General features: G+C 35.1%; 3 protein-coding genes across 3 annotated transcripts in view; 2 read left to right on the forward strand and 1 right to left on the reverse strand.

Moving 5' to 3' along the window:
• Window positions 1-22,723, reverse strand: part of LOC106667040 (acetylcholine receptor subunit alpha-like 1) — a 151,957-nt gene that overhangs the window by 48,076 nt on the left and 81,158 nt on the right. The window lies entirely within an intron of this gene.
• LOC106667023 lies at window positions 2,052-9,537 on the forward strand. The gene is made up of 3 exons (XM_014394617.2): window positions 2,052-2,246; window positions 8,947-9,106; window positions 9,164-9,537. The coding sequence occupies exons 1-3, from the start codon at window positions 2,096-2,098 to the stop codon at window positions 9,498-9,500; spliced, it is 648 nt and encodes a 215-aa protein (XP_014250103.1). The 5' UTR covers window positions 2,052-2,095; the 3' UTR covers window positions 9,501-9,537.
• Window positions 16,369-22,723, forward strand: part of LOC106667038 (scavenger receptor class B member 1) — an 86,353-nt gene continuing 79,998 nt past the window's right edge. Inside the window, exon 1 of the mRNA XM_014394644.2 lies at window positions 16,369-16,469. The gene's annotated coding sequence lies outside the window, so the exon portion shown is untranslated. The remainder of the gene's footprint in view (window positions 16,470-22,723) is intronic.

Raw genomic sequence — 22,723 nt, forward strand, 5'->3', positions numbered from 1 at the left:
TAATAGAGTTTTTTTTAAACATTTATGTGGTTTATATTCATGTTGTTATTTATGTCACTAATAAACACATTCTAAACATAAGAATTTTAAAAAAATGCAAAAGGTAACATAATTTAAAAAGATAAATTAACAGAAAAAAAAGAAAATCTAAATAATCATACGTTTTAAAACAAAATTCAAATATAAAAAATTATAAACAACAATTTATCTATTTTGTTGCAATGGCGTTTACAAAATTGCATTAAATTTGGTCAATGGGTAGTTCGACAATATTACGATTAGTTTTGTATCCCTGCCCCTTGAAAAAATTAATAACTATTTTTTTAATTTATTTTAAAATCGTTGTAATATTGTTTTTTATTCCTTCCTTATCCTTGAATACTATTTAACTGACTGCTGTTTCAGAGTGAGGTGTGGCAACGAAACTCAAATATCTGACCAATTGAAGCTGGTGTTCCACAAGGGAACGTGTTAGGTCCCATCCTTTATACCACGTATACTGCTGACATTCTTATATATCACATTACTATTAGTACTTATACCGATGACAGAGTTGACACCACAATTCTCTCTTAGGGTGTCAGAGACACCTTGAGTTTATCAAAGACTTGCAGAAAGTGGAGGATAAGCCAAATGAGGAAAAATGTAACCAGTGTACATCAAAAATTGAAAAAATCTTGCCGTTCACTGTAAATATAAACAACAAGGAGCTATTACTTTCCACTCAATTCAAATACTTTGGACTTTACCTAGACAGCAGACTAATGTGGAATCTCCTCACAAAACTTGGGACAAGAGCTTAACAGAAGATTTGGACAACTATGAAGACTTAGGAGTATCAAAGCTTAACTATCTCTATACGAGACATTTTTAGAACCTCTCTAGTCTGCGGAGTGGAAATGGGTCCTCCAGGCATGAAATGTCCAACGCCTCCGATCATTCCGATCAAAAGACCTTAGACAAATTGTCAAAGGTCTTTAATCACATCACTATCCACAACGACCTTAACATTCCTTTTCTCAACTAACTGATCCGATCCCATTTACAAGTTTCAAAAACAAGTTTTCTTCGATCCATCCTTACCCTATTTCCAAGCCACATCTACACTTTCCTGAGAGTCCGCCATACCATGGTGACATACCATGACGATGGTCTCAAGAATTCCCCATCCGTTAATCCCTCATACTCAACACCAGCATTTGCTGAGGTGCTGGCCATGGTGCCATTGTTGTGACTGGGAATGAAACCATAAACGAACATATTTGCAATTTGTATTTTGAAATAGGTGTTTTGTTGAACTTCTACAACCAATTAAGTTGTTTATTTGTGGCCTAGATTCAGCCTATCAGCCAGAAATAAACAAACAATTGGTTGGGGAAGTTAATTTAACAGGTAAACGAGGAGCTTGGGATGTATTTCGTTTATTTACAGCCCACAAATAAACTATTTATTTTAAAAACGATTGCCTTATAATTATAATTTGTGATAGTAACTGTTTTATATTGTCGATTTTTTAAGATATTTTATTTGAGGATTATTTATTTATATGTTCAAGGTATTTGATCTTGCATCGATTAAATTATATTATTATAAGAAAATAAAATATTCTGAATATTTAGTTTATTTAAATTTAATAAATGACGTTAGGTTGGTCAGAATTGATTTAATTGTTTAAGATGTGATGATTTCAAGTGAAAACTTTTGTCTTCAGTTGAGGACATCCACCATATAAATATATGTCTTTCGACTTTTCTGTCTTTCTGGCTAAAGCCTCAAAAACCTTAAACTCTGTTCTTTTATGTCTTTATTTATCATATTATTAAAATTACCAAAAATGCTTAGTTGTGGGGCAAAAATTTATTTTTAAACTCATGCATATGTGATTTATGGCATCGCTTAGAAAAGCCCTCATAAAATTTTAATGTTTATATTTCTTAAATTATTTTCGTGCTTCGGGAAGTTAACAACTTAGCAAATTTGAGAGTCGTGCTTAAATGAATTATAGAAATTGGGCAGCGGATAAGCAACTAGGTCGATATTCGCGAGGGACGGTGAGAGCGCAAGTCGGACTGAGTCAGAGTCAGTCACCGTCGAGATGAGCATCGCCGACGTTTTCCTCGTCAACAAGCTGATTAAGTTGATCAAGGCGAACAGGTGCCTGTATGACCCCAGGAGTGAAAACCACAGCAACCGAGCTTTTGTCAACAGCGTATGGAAGTCGATCGCGGTCGATCTGGGCCAGCCAGGTAGCACTTGCCATTTAAGTTCTGTGACTCGTCTGTCCGACTTGATGTCCGACGCGTCGACATCCGAAAACGGTTCCGTACAGTATGTTAATCTTTATTTCCGTGTAAAATAACCAATCTTAATGATTGATTGTAATTTAGTTGAGAATTGCCTCAAACCTTCCTGATTAGCCGTTAGATTTCAGCCTTATGCACCAGTCCGAATTAGAATTTGTTTTTTATTGAATATTACAACTACCTATAATTTTGGGTAACAAGCAATACTAAACAAGAGAGCACGTATACACGAAAACAAAATAAACCATCATAGTTGAAAAGGTACATTGGTAGCACTCCAAATTAGGTACATTCCATCACATTTCACTACCACCATCCACTAGACAGGAGATCATGTGCCATCCTTCTTTGGTCTACGTGGAGGGTTTGACGGATTTGGCGGGATGAGAGCTGTCAGATGAGTGGGTTTATGTTGACTAGGAGTGAGATATGTACCTTACGATATTTGGATAGGATAGTGTTGTGTTCGGAGGGTTATGCTTGTTTGTTTTTTTTTGTTTTTTTTTACTGGGGCTTCCGACATCTGGGTCATTTCAGCCCCAAGCTAAGTCAAGTCAATATTCTATATACACTTCTATTTACAAACACTACATTCATACAGATAAATACATTCATACACATAAATACATCCATACAATACACTCATTCCGTTTGGTCGGTGGAGTACTTGATATTCCTCCACCGACCTATACTCGAACTAAACTAGATTGGGGTCGATGGAGTACTTTTATAAATATTCCGCCATCGACCCCGAACACATACTCANAGATTCTCGAACACAGCAGCGAGTCAAACATTTTTAACAAGGTCTCCCTGTCCGCTCCCCATCTAAAGTGACCAATAAATTTCAGCAGTGTGAGGATTTTTCTGCCTCTGACCTCGACGGCGTCGATGTGTGGCCTCCATCTCAACTGCTTATCAAATATGAGGCCGAGGAACCGTACCGTCTCTACATATCGAAGGGGGGCGCCCAGCAAGCAGAGCTGTGGGGGCCTATGGATGGTTTAATTTCAGATGTTTAGGATTTTTCTAAGGATTGGGGTGTTATTCGTGGTATGTTGGAACGCTTGCAGCATCCCAAAGTTCCAATCCGTAAGTCCAGATCGGTTTTAGGATACTATTGTAAATTAGTCGTTGGCTATTTAGTCAAGTATTCTTATTGGTAGGGAATTGTAACGTCACGTTTGTAGTTTGATCGTTAACGATCATTTTGGTCTGCCAGCCGCATTTTGGCTTTTCAACAACACTCAGCACTGATTTAGAAAAAAAAAGACTAGTGCCTTTTCATTCTTTTCTGTCAGACGGCATTACGCCATCTGCAGTTTATCATCATCCTCAGACATAATTTGGACATATTGAAGGGTATCTTGTTGCACCCACTTATAAACTTGATTTACCACCGATTATGCCAAAATACCGAAAGAAAACTAACCGACAAAAATGACTCATTACCCCTCAGATCCCATGAGTAAATCTCATTTAGGATAGCGTTAAGCAGTTTGATGGACTGCCATCATTCTTGCCTTTATTTGCTATTTTAAACCTCAGATGTGTTTCAGTTGATGGAAGACCTCTAGTGCTTGCTTCTCCCTGCAAATAACATCGAACATCTACTACAGTTAGAAGACCTTTGTACCTTGCTTCTCCCTGTAAATAACCTTGAACATCTACTACAGTTAGAAGACCTTTGTACCTTGCTTCTCCCTGCAAATAACCTTGAACATCTACTACAGTTAGAAGACCTCTGTACCTTGCTTCTCCCTTCAAATAGCCTTGAACATGTACTACAGTTAGAAGACCTCTGTACCTTGCTTCTCCCTTCAAATAGCCTTGAAGATTTACTACAGTTAGAAGACCTCTGTACCTTGCTTCTCTCTGCAAATAACCTTGAACATCTACTACAGTTAGAAGACCTTTGTACCTCGCTTCTCCCTGTAAATAACCTTGAACATCTACTACAGTTAGAAGACCTCTGTACCTTGCTTCTCCCTGCATATAACCTTGACCCAACCCGGAACTTAAAAGGTTTTCCTTGCTTATATAACCTTGAGGTACTACTGAAGTAGAGCCCTCTGTGCCTTGCTTCTCCGTGCCAATAACCTTGAGTATTTAACGGGACTGACAAATCACAACAATGTGATCAAGCAGACCAAAGTGATCGGAAACAACCAATCTACTAATTCATCCCTCCAAGAGGACATTATAAATATATATAAATAGTTTGATGGTCTGCCATTTTTCTTGCCTATCTTTGCTGTTTCAATATCTCAGACGTGTTTCAGTTTCTCGCAAACACCTAGCACTGATAAGATAAATTCAGTGTCTTTCTTCTTCCTGCTTCAAAATCTTGACCCATCTCAGAAGTAGTTTTCCTTCTTATAACCTTGACCATCAACATAAGGTAAAAAAACTCAGAGCTTTGATTCTTCGTGCTTAAACGTCAGCATCTACTGAAGAAAGAAGAACCCAATGCCTGGGTTCTCTTTGCTACTATGCATTCACCCACCATTGAAGGTAGAAGCTTTTCCCAGCTTATAACCATGAGCATGTATGGAAGATGGAAGACTTCTTTGGCTTGGTTCTCCCTGCTTACAACCTTGAGGTACTTCTGAAGTTAGAAGCCTTCGGTGCCTTGCTTCTCCCTGCTAATAACCGTGAGAAACTACCGAAGGAAGAACAAAGTGGCTTGCCTCAAAGAGACCTGCCTCGTTACGAACAGCGAAAGGTCCAAGTGGGACAACCAAAACAGAATTTTCAAGCAGACCAAAATGATCAGAAACAAGCAAACTATTAGATTCTTGTTTTCAGCTGCTTACATCCATGAGAAACACTGAAGATGGCGAAATGCCGAAACGAGTTTGTCAGACAAAATGTACATACAATACGAAAAGATCGACAAAACAAAACTACTAGGTTCATTACTCCGCAGACCCTGAGAGGAAATATCAACATTTGTATTTCAGTGTTAAGTATTTGGATAGGTTCCCGTCATTCTTGCCTGTCAAACATCGTTGTTTTGGTCGTTCAGACGCGTTCGCCATCTTGCCAACACCGAACAATAATAGATGAGCTCAGTGCCTTCCTTTTTCTTGCTTATAAACCCTAAGCTTCTACTGAAGGTACAAGACATCAGTCCTGCCTGCTTATAAACCTTGAGCATCTATTGAAGATTGAAGAACTTATTGCCTTGATTCTTCATTCTTACAAATTGACCCACCACTAAAGGTTGCTTCTCCCAGCTTATAACTGGATCATCTACTGAAGATGGAAGAAACCAGTACCTCGCTTTTCCCTGCTAACCTTGAGCAACTTCTGAAGATTATGGCACAACGGGTCTCACTGAAAATAAAGGATAATCAGGCTATCAGAATTCTTCTTTTCACACCAAACTTCAATTTTACCGACGATGTCCTACGTGTGGCTCACTTCTATATTTCGTGTTATTGTTTCTCACCACTGTTGTTCTTACTTCTACCTATCATCTGCTAACTGCTTAAAAGTTTGGATGCCATTATTAAGACATCAGCCAAAAGAGCTGTTCATAGTTCTTAATCACATTAAGACCTAAGATTCTGCCTTGTAAACCTCTGTTTTTTATAATTTTTTTACCTAAGTAGATATGTACTCAGAGCACGAGAACGTTCACTATCTAATGACGTTAGGAATCTGTGATACCTCTCATCAACGTCACCTTGTCCAGGACCTTTCAAGCATAACAAAAGGCTTAAGTTCTAATTAGTTGTTTGGTATATGAATGAAAGGCTCTGAGTTCAAATTGTGCAGCCTGCGGTATCATTCCGATTTTTGACAGCCTTTACAAGGAAAATGTTGCAAAAACTTTTGGCATAATCTGTGTTAAGCTAATTTGTAAAATCGGGTAGTCTTTGAGATTGCCATGTTTTGGTATAACTATAACATGAGCATGCTTTCAATTTTCAACGATGAGAGGAAGGCGTTGTTCTTCGTATGGCATGTATGTAAATAAACATTTATTCTTACCAACAGACAAGAAGGCTATCGTCAAATAACCCAATAAAAAAACACCGGTTCACGATCTGTTTGTGCAGACAGTATTTTAAAATTTAGCAAGAAGAGATATCGTATATCTAATTCAATATACATATATATATATAAATATATATACATAGATGAGAGAAACGATGCTCACCGTGCAATGAGCCAATGATAGTGCCTCAGGTACTGGTAGAGTGCTAGGGATTANTATAAGGAGATTGCGCATTTCTGTTGGAATGTTGGAAGAGGTAAATATTTTAGAACAAAAGAAATGAATACAATGAAAAAACAAAACAAATATATCAAACGTGAAAGGACAATCTTACATCCAGTTCTTTTCAAACAAAACAATTAATTAAACAAGTGCGTCAAAACAAGTTTCCCACGACAGGACCTTGGATTGTGCTAACTTCATCAGACGGAATCAAAGTTGTCAACGGGTTTTTTAAACATTCCCTTGTATGGCAATTATTTTTAACATTTTGAAAGCGTTTGCATGTTTGTTACTTTCCACAAAAACATAATAACAATTATTTTAAAACAAAAGCCGCAGTGAGAGTCTTCGACTTACGCTTCAAACAGGAAAACTTGACGAGCGAGAAAAATGCCTTGAAAACACTTATACTACAATCCAGATTTGAATAATAAAGAGAATTTGAAGGGTTTTTAAGATGAATCCACACAATGTTGTATTTATAGAAATAAAAGTAGATATAAAAAAAAGAATAAAAAAAATAATCCATCTATATATTGTCTGATATACAGAAAATGATTGTGGGTTGCGGGCGGCTCGTCCCTACAAACCTGTCTTTCAGCCAGAAAAATATTTATATGTATATATATATTGAATTTTTTCGACATTCAAACTAGGTCGTGCTTAAATTACTGAAGAAACTCTTATTGCCGGTTTAAAGTTTGAACCGTGTTTGTCTTTTTATTGATTTTTGTATCTGTAAAACAATTTTTTTTAAACAGCTTTATGTACTATGCATATTAGCCAATGCCAGATAATGCTTATTGGGGAGGAAAGGTATTGTGAAAAAAGGACCGCAGGCGACGGCGGGAATTGAACCCACGACCGCGAGGTCTACAAGCCGAGAGTCTCTCATGCTAACCACTCGGCTACCGCGGTCCCCCTGTAAAACAATTACAATAGTAAAAATGCTGAAAGATCGAAACAATGACATGAAAAACATGCGAGGAGAACCCGGAAAATCCAACATCCTATAGAAGAAATAAATAATGACTGCACTTTTTCAACATTCTTCATCTCTGCGTTTCAGTCGAAGAGGAGTATTATATGGGATGGTAGTTGAACTAAGCTCTACGGACCGAGGCAATGGTGCGTGTAAAGGGATTGATTGATTGTTTTGTAATTGGTTTTCGCCACTTCTGAAACAAAGTGATTATTAATCTCTTGGTGTAATGTGAGGTTTGATACATAAAAAGGATGGGTAACAACTTTTTTAGAACTTTTGATTGGAATCTTTGGGTGCATTGTGAGTTAGAATGACCTTGATTGACTCCCAGAGTCCACATAGGTTTGAGAATCATGCCCAATCTCTTGTAGTTAAGTGGAATGCATTTTTTTAGCGTTTTAGTCTTGCGTGCGGATTCCAAGTAAGTCGTTCGTACAGGTGAAGTAGTAGTACGTACATACTCGACAGGGGTATTACAATCCAGTTAAAGAGGTGGTCGTGTTATAGGTTTGAGTCTTAAGTAAATGTATTGGCTCTTCGTTGCATTTATTTTATTCTCCTTTTTTTGGACCAATGTCGAGGCACTGCAAATGGTTTCGAAAGTTGCTTAAAGTAGTGGATCTTTATGCGCGTAAAGCAGTGCTGTATCGTCAGCAAAAGCGAAGAAAATTGTTTCTGGAAGGAGAGAAATGTCGGCAGTATTTGTCGTGTAAAGGAGAGGTCCAAGAATGCTCCCTTGTGGGACGCTAGCTTGGATAGGATAGATATAGGATATCGCTGTACACTGCCTAACTCTGAATTAACGATCAGACAGGTACGTACAGGTTGTTATAAAAAGCATACCCGCGTGAGATCTTCCGGCAGCCTAACTCAGAAATGGCCGATCCTATCAAAATTTTCCTTTCAGTAAAAGTGGCATAAAATAAGCTCTGGAATCGAACTGTACAATAAAAATATGACATTCTCATTTAAAATATTGGGTTGTCCGGAAAATAATGCAGGATTTTAAGTTTTCATTAAAAAAAATCTATATAAAATATTCTGTTTACGTTTACAGGATTACTCATTNGGAAATTATTTTGATTAAAGAACATTGCTTTAAAGTAACTAGTTTCTTTTTTTTTGTTTAATACCAAAATCCTGCATTATTTTCCGGACAACCCAATAGTATGGCAGTGTCATTCCCCAGCTAGATGAGAAAATTATGTTAAATCTGTTACCCCCACGTGATTCCTAGCCAAAATTAACTTGGCATTCGTATAAGACCATTTTTTACTAAAGGTAACCTTTCCGAATTAAATTCACCAATTTAATAACTATAGCAGTTGATACAACCTGTACATCGAATATCCGAGTAATATCTCTCAATAGCCATCCTTGAGGAGTGAATTAATGGAGAATTCACATATTTTAACCTATTTTTGTTTCAGAAACGTTTTGCCGTGAAAAATGGATAAACTTGAGAAGCAATTTCGCCAGGGAGTTGAGAAAAACGCGAAGAAAAATGTACGAAGAAGGAGTAAAAGCCAGTTCCCAATGGGTATTTTATGAGGAGATGATGTTCCTTTCGCCATTCGTCAAGACCAGACTGTAAATGACGTATTAAAAAAAGAAAAAAAAGTCAGAATCTAATTTTTAATGTTCTAGGGCGACGGTAGAAAACATTACGGAGCATGATGACCTGAGGATGAAAATGGAAAGGGAAAGCACCTCCGTGGAACTGGAACCGATCGTGGACGAACAACCCGAGTTGAACAACAGTCACGTGGACGGGAAAAGGAAACACGTCGACGAAGATATGGACGACGACAAAATGTTCCTTCTAAGCCTACACTCTAAGCTTAAAGAGTTGCCCCTTTTGGACAATCTGGCATTCAGGATCGAAGTACACACACTACTTCTGGAAAAGCTCAAAAGTGCCATGAAACAGTCAACCGTGTCCGTGGGTTCAGAACCGTTTAAACAAGATCCAGATTGTGTCTAATGCTTTGTAAATGCATGTTTTTACTGTAAATGATTTTAAGAAATAATTGCTCTTTTGTCTACCTTATAATAAGTGAGTTATATCTTCTTTCCGTTTTAAGTAATTTTTGAAATAGGAGAGTGAAAGATAAAATGTCGATATAGAATTTTATGAATATCTAGCAACAACTTATAATAATTTTTTCTTGTTATTCACAATTAAAAATACACGGGTTATGCCAGAATTCGAACCCAGGATCGTTAGTGTGGCAAATACGAGGCGGACTCCCTAACCACTCGGCTACCGCGGTCTAATATACAAGGTGGCCCCAATCGATTCAGCCACACTTCCAGATCTTATAGGAAATTGAACGCTGAGGAAAAAAGGTCCTATGAACCTGTGTCCACAAACCCTTCATTTCCGAGCCTCGGGCAAAAAACCATGAAAAACCACGTTTTTTGACCTTATTCGTAAAATTGTTAGTAAACCGTTAGCCTGACGGTAAAATAGCTCGAAACATCTGTAGAAGATTAATTTCTGCGTCGAATGAGATTAAAACCAGACTGATCGGCCGAAAATTTCATTTTTGGCGATTTTTCGAAGTTGGGAGGTGAAGGGGTACAAAATCCACCATTTGTGACATTTTTATCGAAAATTCACAACTTGAACACCCTATCAAAAAATTCTCCGTTACAAACCTCATAGGTGTTCAAGTACCACCCGGGGGTTTTTGAGTTATTTAAATTCGTATCGAGGAAGTTGGCAGAAGATGGCGCAATGCCGAAACATGTTTGAAAAACATCGTGTGGAGACAGACCCAGTAAGTGACCCGGTGCCAGTTGAACATGATTAACCTATGAGCCTATATCTGAGTACATCGAGCATCAAATCTTACGTAGATGACTGTGAATCGATATTCAAAACAATCGATACTTTCATAAAGTTCATCCAATTTATTATTAATTTATTTTTAAGAAAAAAAAAGTACATGTTTCTATCTGTATCAAAACTATATCATCACAACTGTCGTATGAAGTCAAGTATTTAAACTGTTGATAAATAATATCTAGTTTCGATAACCAACAAAATTTACGTTTCGTCAATGACCTGTTTGATCTTGACAATTATATATACTCAATTTACCAAGTATCAAAACGATTCATATTTATGAATAATCGAGTGCAACTAAACATAAATACTATCGTCTTTTAAATACTAATCGATTATTGAAATTACCACAGTATGCATTATCATTACTAACGAGTATACATCCAGCATCAAAACATACGATAGTTTTATGAATCGATATTCAAAATAATCAATACATTCATATCGTTCATCCAAATTATTATTATTATTATATATGTTTTTTAAGGAAAAAAGTACATGTTTCGCAGTATTAAAACTATATCACCACACCTCTCATATAGACAAGTGTTTAATCTATTGATAATTATTAATATGTAGTTTCGATAGCCATTAAAATTTACGTTTCCTCAATGACCTATTCGATCTTGACAATTATATACCCTCAATTGACCATGTATCAAGACTATTCATATTTATGTATAATCGAGTGCAGCTAAACATAAATACTATCGTCTTTTGAGTACTAATCGATTATTAAAATTATCACATATTATTATTATTATTATTATTATTATTATTAATATTATTATTATTATTAATTTTTAAGGGCGTTTTAACGGCTAAGGTCATTTCACGCCCTAATATCCAAACCTTCTATCTTAGGTATTATACTTTATTATTATTATTAACGAGCATCAAAACTTACGATAGCTTTATGAATCGATATTCAAAACAATCGATACGTGTATTATTATCAAAATTGTGTTATTTTATATGTACATAAAAAATAAAAAACTCCATGTTCATGGCAGAATTAAAACTACCAATTTTTGTCGATATCGATAACATCACTACTATCGATATTAGAATATAATTAGTGAAATGATAGATATTTATTAATCCGCGTTTCGATAAGCATCAAAATTCACATTTCCTTAAGAAAAACATGAAAAATGTCGATACAAGAATATTGATCAATTATTGAAATGATCGATATTTCCATCTATTAATGAAAATATTAATACTTATCAATATCGTTCTATTTTTTATATTTTTATTTATTTATTTATTTTTTTAATAAGACAGTGAACAGTGAAACGACTTCAACAATTTCTAAATTTAAAAGTCAACGTTTGCTCAGGCCACTTTTCCTCATTACAAGGGTGGCTGCGCATCGCATTACACATCCGTAATACCGTAATTAACATGTTAACTGCCCGGCGACCCCCCCCCCTTTCGACGTTAAGGAAAGTCGTCAAGATGTAAATTGTTTATTCAATTTTTAAAAGTTTTCTGTTTTCTTCAGTTTTCAATTTTTATGACAGTGTTTTGAATATACTGTACTCTTATAAGGAAGGTCATCTATATTTATCAATCTTCGACAACTTACATTTTGGCACTTGTGTCATAAAGTATTACGCATCGAAAATTTATTCATTGTCAAAAAGAGGAATGAAAGATGAAATCAAATGGGAAAGGAAAAATAGGAAGATTGACGCACGACTTTAACGATGACTCTAAAAAACTACTAAAAAATAAACTTCGTATTGTCGTCATCATTGATTGGCATTTTTACACTACCGGGGTCGATCGGGTATACACATACCAAATTTAAGACAACCAATACTTTTCAAACAAAACAGGAAGTAAACAATTTCCACCAATTTCAATTATTACTAATAAGCACAGATTATTAACAGGAAAGCAACAATTGTGGGATTTTGCCATAATTTTTTCATGGCCAGATAATATTTTAAGTTTGAGAACTACGTATTACGATGTATTTTTAATTGTAAAATAAGTTGAAAATACTAAATCAACTGGGATAATTTATGTGATACGGCATGAGTGGAAAAAAATTATTTACAATTGGAAAGAAGTCACTTTTTCTACCTTACTTAATTGGAAAAATTAACCTTCATTTGGTACTCTGCACCGGGGCTTCCCAATCTCTGGTCCTTGGCGAACTTCAAGAAAAATTAATAATTACAAAAATAAACGTAGAATGAATAAATAAAATTAAAAACTAATAACAATGAGTACTGAAAACGAAAGTTTTTTTATTTTGCAGCTACAGTTGTGGTCTCCAAAGACATGCTATAGCTATGAAACAAATGCCAGCCTCTTTTAAGAAAGTTTTGGATGAGTCTGTTCTAATTATTAATTATATCAAGTCGCAGCCATTGAAGTCAAGACTTTTCACAATAATATGTGATGATATGGGAAGCCTTCATCATTCCCTGTTTCTCCATACAGAAATGAGGTGGCTTTCTCGTGGGAAAGCACTTTCACGATTACAGGAATTACGTTCTGAAGTCTTATATCTGTTTATGGACCACAATTTCAAATTGGCCAAAGTGGCAATGGATGGTGACTTATTTATCAGATATTTTCATTAAAATGAATGAGATGAGTTTTCTTTGCATGAGAAGAGTATCACAACTTTCGATGCTAATATAAAGTTCCCGTCTTCAAAGAAAAATCCCGTTTTGGGTTGAATCCGTTGAGAAGGAAAAGGTGGAGGTTTTTCTGTGCTAAATGATTTTTTTTTTAGAAGAGAAACAAAATGGAGTTTGCGAACGGGGCGAAATATGTGAACACCTTCGAAGTTGGTAGCTGTCCTTTGAGCTTGGGTGGTCAAACCGTTTTCAGTTTCGACAAAGCCAACCCGTCTTCAGATGCATACAAATGTTTGATAGGCATTACTGCAAACTCCACCTTGAAATCTATTTTCGAGTCCGACACTTAGACCATTTTTAACCTCGACTGGAAAACAAAAAATTTCAACCACTTGTTGAAAAAGCAAAATGTGTGTTCTTCCATTTAGCACAACTTAAACATGCGAATCCCGATTTTCTATCTGTATAGCTCACATAACTAAATATCGAAGCTGCCTAGACGCTGAACCCGACATCCGTCTCCAGCTATCAAAAATTAAAACCAACACATCCAAATTGTGCAGGCTAAAAAACCTCACTCTTCCATTAATTCATTAATCATTATTCTTCAAATCATTATTTTTGAAATTGGCTCGAGTTCCGTTCTGTCCAATTTGGGTTTTATGTTCTGCAGTTTGAAAATAAGGGTAAGTATGAAAATCTAATGTTTGTTTTTATAGTGATATCTCTCTCCATCACCTATTAGGCATGGACTCGCTAATTTATAAAATTTTGATTTCATTATATACTATAAGAATCTAATTTTAAATGGGAGAGGTCCGTCCTACATTTCGCTCTGGGAAAGGGGTCCGCTGGCTAAAAGGTTTGGGAATCTCTGCTCAACAGGGTCTCCTTATTAGAGTCCGGCTGAATTTCTCTTCAACCAGTGACGCTATAAAATAAAAATTGTTTAATTGTTTAGGCTAGTTTCAATTTTTTTTTTAAGAAAAATTATACAGGGTCCTCAGGCACAGTTCAACTTCAAAATTTTAAATACGACCCTATTCACCCTGAGGCATCATTTTACGAATTTTTTACGCTGAAAGCATGGTGAATAGGATTTCAAATTGGTCAAAAAATTAAAAATGTTTGAAAAAACAGTCATTTGGTTTCCTATTTATTAATCTCATTTGATGTTCGAACTGCCTGCCTTGCATAAAGATGGAAAGATTTGCTCTTCTTAACCATTTTTAACCGGTGCTCAGAGCGATAGAGTCAGGGGAGTTGGATTGTCAAGCATTTTCTATCTTTCGCCGCAGTCCTTCAACTGAGATTGCTGGGTTATGATTGACGTAGACACTGCTATTTGAATGACCCCACAGAAAATAATCAAGTGGAATTAAATCGGGTCGTATTTGAAATTTTCAAGTTGAACCTGAGGTACCCTGTATAATTTTTCACCAAAAAAAGTAAAAATTTGAAACTAGAGTAAAAATATTAAACACGATTTTTTTTACAGCGTCATTGGTTCAAGAGAAATTCAGCCGGGCCAGCTAAAAAGGGCACCCTGTACATTATCCTGGAACCCCCTTGCCGAAATTTAATGACTTTGTACTGCTTAACTACTTTATATACTTATTGATTACTGTTTGATGAACACCTATTTCCTTCCCTTAAGTTTTAATTTATACTATGCTTTTTGAAAAGAGTTATAAAAAATCTACCTACCAATATAGTTTTTGTAAAAACGATTGTTTTAGCCTGGAATTTTTTACGAAAAGTTAAAATAATATCAAATAAGTACCAAGAAAAACCTCTTCTGAAGCGACATCGAGCTAAGAAAATATGATAGTGAATAGTAATTAAATAATAATTAACGAAAATTTAATAATAATCGTTTACTTTCGATTTCCCATAGAGTTTATGTAATAATATTATAGATTGAAAGAAAAATTTTGGCAACTCGGTTAAGGGTCAGATCGGAACATTCCTTCAAACGTCATTCTTATGCTTCTCAAAAATGAATTTAGTGTACTATTATTTTTTCTTTAATATTGTAAGTATGGTTCGAATGCAGGGCCGCTGGATTCGAACCCGGGACCTTCGCCTTACAGTGATGAGCGTCGTGTCAACGCCTAAACCGTTGCGGTCACCAACGCCCGCTTTTTAATTTGTTAAAACCAATTATCTAGAAATTATGTAAATTTTATATAAAGATATCATTATGTGTACAAATATATATTTTTTTGAATAAATTTTTTAGTCAACGGGGACCCAACTTTAGACCGGCTCGCCCGAGACCTTCGTCTTTCTAGCTCCCTATACGAGGCCAAGGTACGGTACTCTACGATCAGGTCTGACACACTGAGCAACCTTTCTTTGCAAACGGGCCATCTGCGCAGGTTTTAATCCAAAAGAAGCTGCCAACGCTCTCCACAGCAATCTTTACTGCGCTCAGTGTCGTCCGGAAGACCAGACATCCTATATATATATATANGTATATATATATGTTAATTAATAATCTAAAAAAACCTATGTAGGTTACACGTTAAACCTTTTGTTCGTCATTTGTGAATCTTGAAGGCCTGTGAATACACTTTGTTTCTCACGAATTGTGTTTTCATTTCTGAATTTATAAGTGAAAGTTCTATATCAATTATTTAATTTTTCATTTAATTTTTATTATATTTTGGCCTTTCTCTTGAAGGAGATCGAAAAAAAATGTTCGGCGTAACAAAATTTTAAATCTAGAAAACACACCATTTAATTTTATACCATATGCTTTAATTGCTAATGCAATTCGAGCACATCACTGGGTCCTCTTCAGAGCTGACTATTTAGCATAATTATTATTAGCAGCGTAATACAATTATAAATGATATGGTGGGGTGAGATATGCAATAATTTATTTATTGCTAAATGCAATAATTTAGTTTTTTAATTATTTAGATAGTGTTAGAATTAAATGAAAAGTTAATCAGATTTTAATTATTTATTCAATTATTATAATTATTTATTAAATCAAGAATAGAAGTTTTATTTTTAATAAAATATACAATCGTTTTATGTTTTTATATTTTTGTTAGATCACAATCGTCTTTAAAATTAATGCAATTTGTTGAAATTCCCTTTTCGAAATTATTCATGGTTTGAGTCCGGCAGTTGAATGGAACAACGATAAAAGAAGAATGTTAAAACTCTTCTATAAACAGTTGACTTTTACAAAACGTCTCGATTTTGTAGTTTAAAAAATATCTGAATTTATAATCTTTCTTCTGGGGGAATTTCAAAGTTGACCCCGGCCAAAGAACCGTACTGAACTTGAAGTGACCAGGTTGGAAGATTCGTGGGATTGCTTCATCCCCCCTGCAGACTGCCTCCACTCTTCACTCTTCCCCACCTGACCAGTGAAGGATGCATACTTCATTCAGTGCTGTGCGTCAGTTGTGATCACGTTCTAATTGTTTTTTTTTCTATTTGTTTTTTTTTCTTTGATCCGCCTGGTAACGACCAGCTTACAATTGTAAGTAGCTAAATCATCGAGTCTTACATATTAAGCATGAAACTTTTATGACTACTAATTAATTACATTATTTTACATTAATATTTAATTTTTGTAATACTATATTGCACATTATTATTGTATATTTTAAAAAAGAGATGTCTTGTAGGCTATAATCTATTATAAATATTCTCTTTTTAGAAAGATTTTTTAAAAAATGTAGATTTTATGATGTGAAATAATCAGTCCTTTCTAAGATCAAGAAGAACTAAAATACACTTTATTACTTCCAATCAAATCTAAAAAGCCTTTAATTATAAATTTTTGATCAATAACAATTACTATTTTGAACGTTTCATTAAATTAATATATATTTTGTCATAGTTTCAGAGTTTTTCATTTTTTTGACATTCGCGTAAATATGCTTAATCACAACAGGAGAATTATTTATCATAGATAACTTTTAATAACTCTTAAATTTAAGCTTGTCGAATTTATCAGTTTGGCCTTTTTTTAGGATTTGTTGATAGGTACGAATTGCTATAACATCGAATGGATAGTCATCGATAATAAAAGTACATGAAAATATTCTAATTCCTTCTGTACCAAAAGTACTTTCATAACCTCCGGGTGTGCTTATTTTTGCTGTTTATGTTTCAAAATTTTTGGCCACGTGCCAGTATTAAAGGATGTTGAGTCATTTGCATTCTCCAGAACCTATTAAAAAAAAATCCCGTGACTTCCCCTATGTCGTATCAAATATTTGTGACTCGTCTGAATTGTCTTGGGCGAAACGCGGGCCTACATTTAAAATCCGTTTCTCCTGTTCAGACCATCACGAAACCTTAAACAAGCAGCGTCCCACTCTAATAATTTCCGTGATGTACGATCAAATCGTACGAGGGGAAAATAAAGCCGACCGTACGATCCTACTCACCGTCGCTTACCCAATTTCCATCCGTTTTTGCAATGAGGAAGACGTTTTCAGGGATAGAATTTCATCTGTGACCGGCAAGAAAAGGATCCGCCGCGCCGGTGGAACTCGGTCAGCGAACGGTTTAACCAAGAGACTTGGCTAACCCGAGTTAATGATACAGTCGACCCTCATCGCCTTGAAAACAAAAGGAAAGTCTTAAAAAACCCAAAAAAACACCCATTTTCTCCTTAAAAAACGCATTTCCTTCGCTCCCAAACATTTCCATTTTCACCCATCTTTATAAAACAACTCTACTATTTATTGGCAGATCTCAAAATATATTACAAAAATTTTATTTAAATTTTATAATAAAACTGATCTAAAACTCTAAATGTCGTATGACTCATCTTTCAATGGCTAAAGGTAGGTGACAAAGAACGTCGTTTAAGCTTTCTTGTGATATGATTCATTAATTTTTAATAGTGATGCGAATGTTTATGTAATTGAAATTGGACCGATAGGGAAAGTCTGTTTTAATGATCTTTTAAACGAATGGAAATTATTACAGTTTACATCTATTGTAATACTGCTAATGTGTTGAATTACTAATGTTTCAATTAATGGTAATCTTTAAAAAAATTTTAGAACGTCATTCTTAGGTTTCTCGAAGCATTTGAAAGATATGGCATTTAGCACGACAACAAAACTTCTAACAACAATTATACCGATAATAATGTCACGTTTACAATTTTTAAAGAACAATCACCATCAGAACTTTTGTAATTGAATTTAAAACATTTTTGTATAAAATTCTGCACTAAGTTTAAAAATTATTAAATGAAAAAACGACCATAACTTTGCGGAGAAAATAACAATTTTTCATATAAGTTATAACTGAAATATTGTCCATCTACTTCCTTTTTACGCGAAAGTACATTTTGGTTTTGTACATTCACGTTCTTTACTGGATAGGTGTATTAATTTAAACGAAAAAAAAAATTTCAGACTTTTTTATGTGATCTGCGGGGTGAATCGAAGACATAACACCGAAACGCGTCTGACAGATAACACAGCAAAACAAATAATGTTTAATAATGTTTCTATTAAATTCTATTTAAACTACTACAACTTTTGTTTTGTTGGCCTAAGTTTAATTTTGCCTGCTGATTCAGGATAAAACATAAATTCCATTTAGCTAAATTACATTAGGGAATAAGATTTAATATTTGTAATTTGTTTTCCCGGAAACATATTTTAAAAAGAATAATAAATAATTTTTCTAATTTAAAATTTTCTTGTAGTCTCCGAAAAAGTGTTCATGGAGAGTGGATAAATTATAGAAAGAGAGATACAAAAAGGTGTGAAAGGGAAAGAGCGGTTCTAGAAAAGAGAGAGAGAGAGAGAGAGAGAGAGAGAGAGAGAGAGAGTGGGAGGGATAGAGAATGATAGAAAGAAAGTTTGATATAAATGGATTTAGATTATAGAAAGAGGGGAGAAAGTGAGGAACGAGAAAGAGAGATAGAAAAGGCAGAAAATGTGGAAGAGAAAGAGATTTCCTATGGGAGAGAGATAAAAAGACAGAAAGAGAGCCAGAGAGAAAGTGAGAAAGAGAAAGAGAGAATGAAAGAATGAATGTGAATTGAACTTGTTATTTACAAAACTCGCAAAATTAGGTCTAATGTACCTTTCTTACATTTAGCGAGCATCAAGAAAGTGATTGAGAAACTGATAGAAAAAGAGAAAAATAAATTAAGAAAGAGAGCTATGGAAAACCATCAAAACAAATACAATAGAGATAGACAGAAATACAGAATGAATGTAAAAGAAATGGAGAGAGTGAGAGAGAGAGAGAGAGAGAGAGAGAGAGAGAGAGAGAGAGAGAGAGAGAGAGACAGACAGACAGACAGAGAGAGGCAGAGAAAGAAGTAGAGAGGTAAAAAGAAAGAGGGTGAGAAAGATGGAGAGAGAATATTTGACGTATAAAGAAAGTGTATGAGAAACTGAGGGAAAAAGAGAAAAATAAATTTAGAAAGAGAGCTATGGAAAACCTTCAAAACAGATACAACAGAGATAGACAGAAATACAGAATGAATGAAAAAGAAATGGAGAGAGAGAGAGAGAGAGCGCAAAAACTTGGTGAGCGAAGGATACATAAACTGATAGGTGGAATTAGATTACAGAGAGAGAGTGCAGAATGGAGAATGAGAGAGATAGAAAGAGAGAGAGAGAGAGAAAGAGAGAGAGAGAGAGAGAGAGAGAGTGAGAGTGAGAGAGAGGGAGGAAACATAGTCAGACATATAGAGTGAAAGGGAAGGATTGGGAGTAAAAGAAGATGATAGAGAGTGGAGGGAAATGAAGAAACAAAAACTTAATGTGAAAACTCAATCATTTTTATTTATTAAGAATATGATTGAAAACAAGATAGAGGTAAAATTTATCTGGTTTTATAATGACATATATAATCATAATTATCGTAATCGGACAATCATTATGAATAATCATCTATGATAACGCTATGATAATCCAAATCGCAGGTCTCGACTAATAGGTGATAAAGTTTATCCGCACAACGAAAAGGCTTTTTTTGTATTTTATACTATTTATAGATGACAAATAAATTCAGAAGATTTTTATCGTACTTCCTCTAAGAAAATTTTGATGGTGAGTAATAAACCGATAAGAGCGAAAGACGTGCTCAGTGCTCAGTGACCGTAGTGGAAAGGGGAAACTTCGTAATCGCGTAGATTTCTTTCGTCATTTCAGTGAGCTGAAGGAATTTTTTATTTTTAAGGCGGTGTAGAATTTGTAAATCGTAAGCCCGTCGAAATCAGCAACATGTCATCCAGACAGAATCGAAGCCGATTAACGACTAGGCTCTTTGACAGATCGATCTGGTCAAATACCCACAACGGTAAAAAAAAAAATATCGTTTAAGACTTAAAAGTAATCACAAATCTTTTAGATTGGCAGTAATAATTGGCACCGCAGGTGGAGAATAATTGTACGATAGCATTCAAAATTCAAACCACTATTTTTTCTGTCATGGCTTTCACCACGATATGCAAGAAAACAATTTTAAAAACTTCAAACGTTTAGCTTTTATGTTTTTTTAGCTTTTTACATTTTTCTTTTATATCACTGTGTATACACAATTGAATAACAATCATTAACTTCATTAAAAAACACTACTTCACTTATGAAGAAAACAAACTGACTAGCATTAACTAATTACAGTGGGCAACCAATGTGTTATTCCGTTTATGTAAAAAATGTGCTAGTTTCACTGGCTATCAAATAGATTTTGTGAGATCACGTTCGCCAATAATAAAGATTCATCAATTGTTTTTATGGCAAAGGTTAATAAAATTTTGTCATAGATGTTTAATTAAAAATTGTTGTGGTTTAACAAAATGAATTTAAAGGTACTTTAGAGTAGATCGGATCCTATCAAACGGCTTTGTTCAAGGCGGGCACGCGCGTTCCTCAGGGGATCGTCCTCGGTCCGTTACTGTGCTCAATACACACTTGATATCCTCGTCCCGACACCCTTATCCTAACATACGCTCATGACACTGCCATTTTATCCTCTATTATTGCCTACACATTCTCTAATCAAAAGAAACTGATTACTGAAGTTGCTCAGTTTCCAGTGATTATCTAGATGGACGATCAGCAGGTGTGAGAGAATTTGAAAAACATCCTGCATTTTACAAATTTTCTCTTCCCGGAGACTCGAAGAAAGACCAATGAAAAGGCATGACATGGAGTTGGAAAAAACACAAGAACGCAAAATTTTCGTATTCTATCTCTTCTGCAACGACGATAGTACGTCCATACAGCTTCATAGGTTGAATCATTTCTGTCAACGAACAAAGACTCTTCTATGATTTCATTGAAGAAACTAGTGATCTCAATCTTTATTGAGTAGCTTGCTAGTCACAAACCAGTTCCGTTTCTGTTGAGAACCTATTATACTACATATACACACCGAACTCTCCAGGCACATCTCATGCTCTATAACAATGATTCAAAAAACGGCAAATCAAACTAAATACCCAAAACATAAACTTCACCCTCTGCCGCAGCCACTTAAAACCAATATGGATATACTGCATAACCTACAATCATGAATCCTTAGATCCATTATCAACGTTTTACTACCATAACGACCAAAATTTTTTTCTTGATGTTGCAAGATCTAGCTACTATTCAAGACTATCCTTCAATCCATCTCTAATCTTCTTGTACAACAACTTTCCTCGCAATTTCTTTACTAATAATCCTTCTCGATATTTAAAATCAGTGGATCCGTCACCTGCTATCCAGAGAGGGATCATAATTAAACAATGATGATGACTGTTATAACTGAATAGCTTTTTCACTTGATTTAATGTGATTTACTATTACTCTGTGATCCTTGTGTTGGTATTCAAACTAGTTTGTTTCTTCCTTTCATATATCAATATTTCTATTATATGCACGGGGTTAAAATAAAAACCTATAAATCCTGATCGTTAAAGGAATCAAAAAATTGCACTTCCCTCACATCCCTTCAACTTATCCACACTGAACAACTGTTTGTGCTAATACCGTGAAAAAATCCAAGTGTAATCATTGCACTACCTTTTATTAACGACCTTAAATTTAACTGGCAAAACCACGAGACAGCGCAATAAAGTAAATTAATTTCTGTCAACAGGAGGGCTAACGTTTAACCGTTGGGTGTCGCGGACGATGAGCTAAACGATTATTCTCGGTTAAAAAGCCTGCCGGGATTCGAACCCAGGACGGCTAGCAGGGCATAATATCATAGAGTCGGGCGCACTAACCACATGGCCACCAAGGTTCCTATACAGAGCAAAAACAAAAATGCAAGACGCGCATCGAACGCCAGGATGATCAGATAAGAACAAGTTAAACAATTTATCCTTATTGTCGGCCTAATTCGTTGTCAAATTTATGTCAATGATTAATTTTTTATTGGTGCGATATAGACGAAAGAAAATAAGTGTGAAAAGTGTTTGTCAGATTTCTGACGATCTGAAGTGTAATGAACCTGTTTGGTCTTTTACAATCATGGCCTATATGCCCTAGCTGTTTGGATCTGGTAGATGCGTTTTCGGCTTTTTGCCATCTTAGGTAAACAGGAAAATCAGAGACCAACTACTATAGTAAACTACCAATGATGATGGCGAATACAGAAATGATTGTGGTCATATCAGCAAAGGAAAGGCAGAGCGAAATGGTTAGAAACCATCATGGTTCAGAAAAACTGTTCAATTAAACGGGTATTTCTTATACCCTCTTTAATTTTTTGGTCACATAAACTATTTAAAAAAATGGACGTAAAACGATGGTT

The sequence above is a fragment of the Cimex lectularius genome, unplaced genomic scaffold (genome assembly GCF_000648675.2).
Source record: "Cimex lectularius strain Harlan isolate CLEC.00 unplaced genomic scaffold, Clec_2.1 scaffold181, whole genome shotgun sequence".
NCBI lineage: Eukaryota > Metazoa > Arthropoda > Insecta > Hemiptera > Cimicidae > Cimex > Cimex lectularius.

Excerpts from the sequence above, each read along its gene's own strand:
- LOC106667023 (XM_014394617.2), top strand. The coding sequence starts at position 2,096 with ATGAGCATCGCCGACGTTTTCCTCGTCAACAAGCTGATTAAGTTGATC. Across the intron at positions 2,247-8,946 it reads GGTCGATCTGGGCCAGCCAG|AAACGTTTTGCCGTGAAAAA; the intron begins GTAGCACTTGCC and ends TTTTTGTTTCAG. Across the intron at positions 9,107-9,163 it reads CCATTCGTCAAGACCAGACT|GGCGACGGTAGAAAACATTA; the intron begins GTAAATGACGTA and ends TTAATGTTCTAG.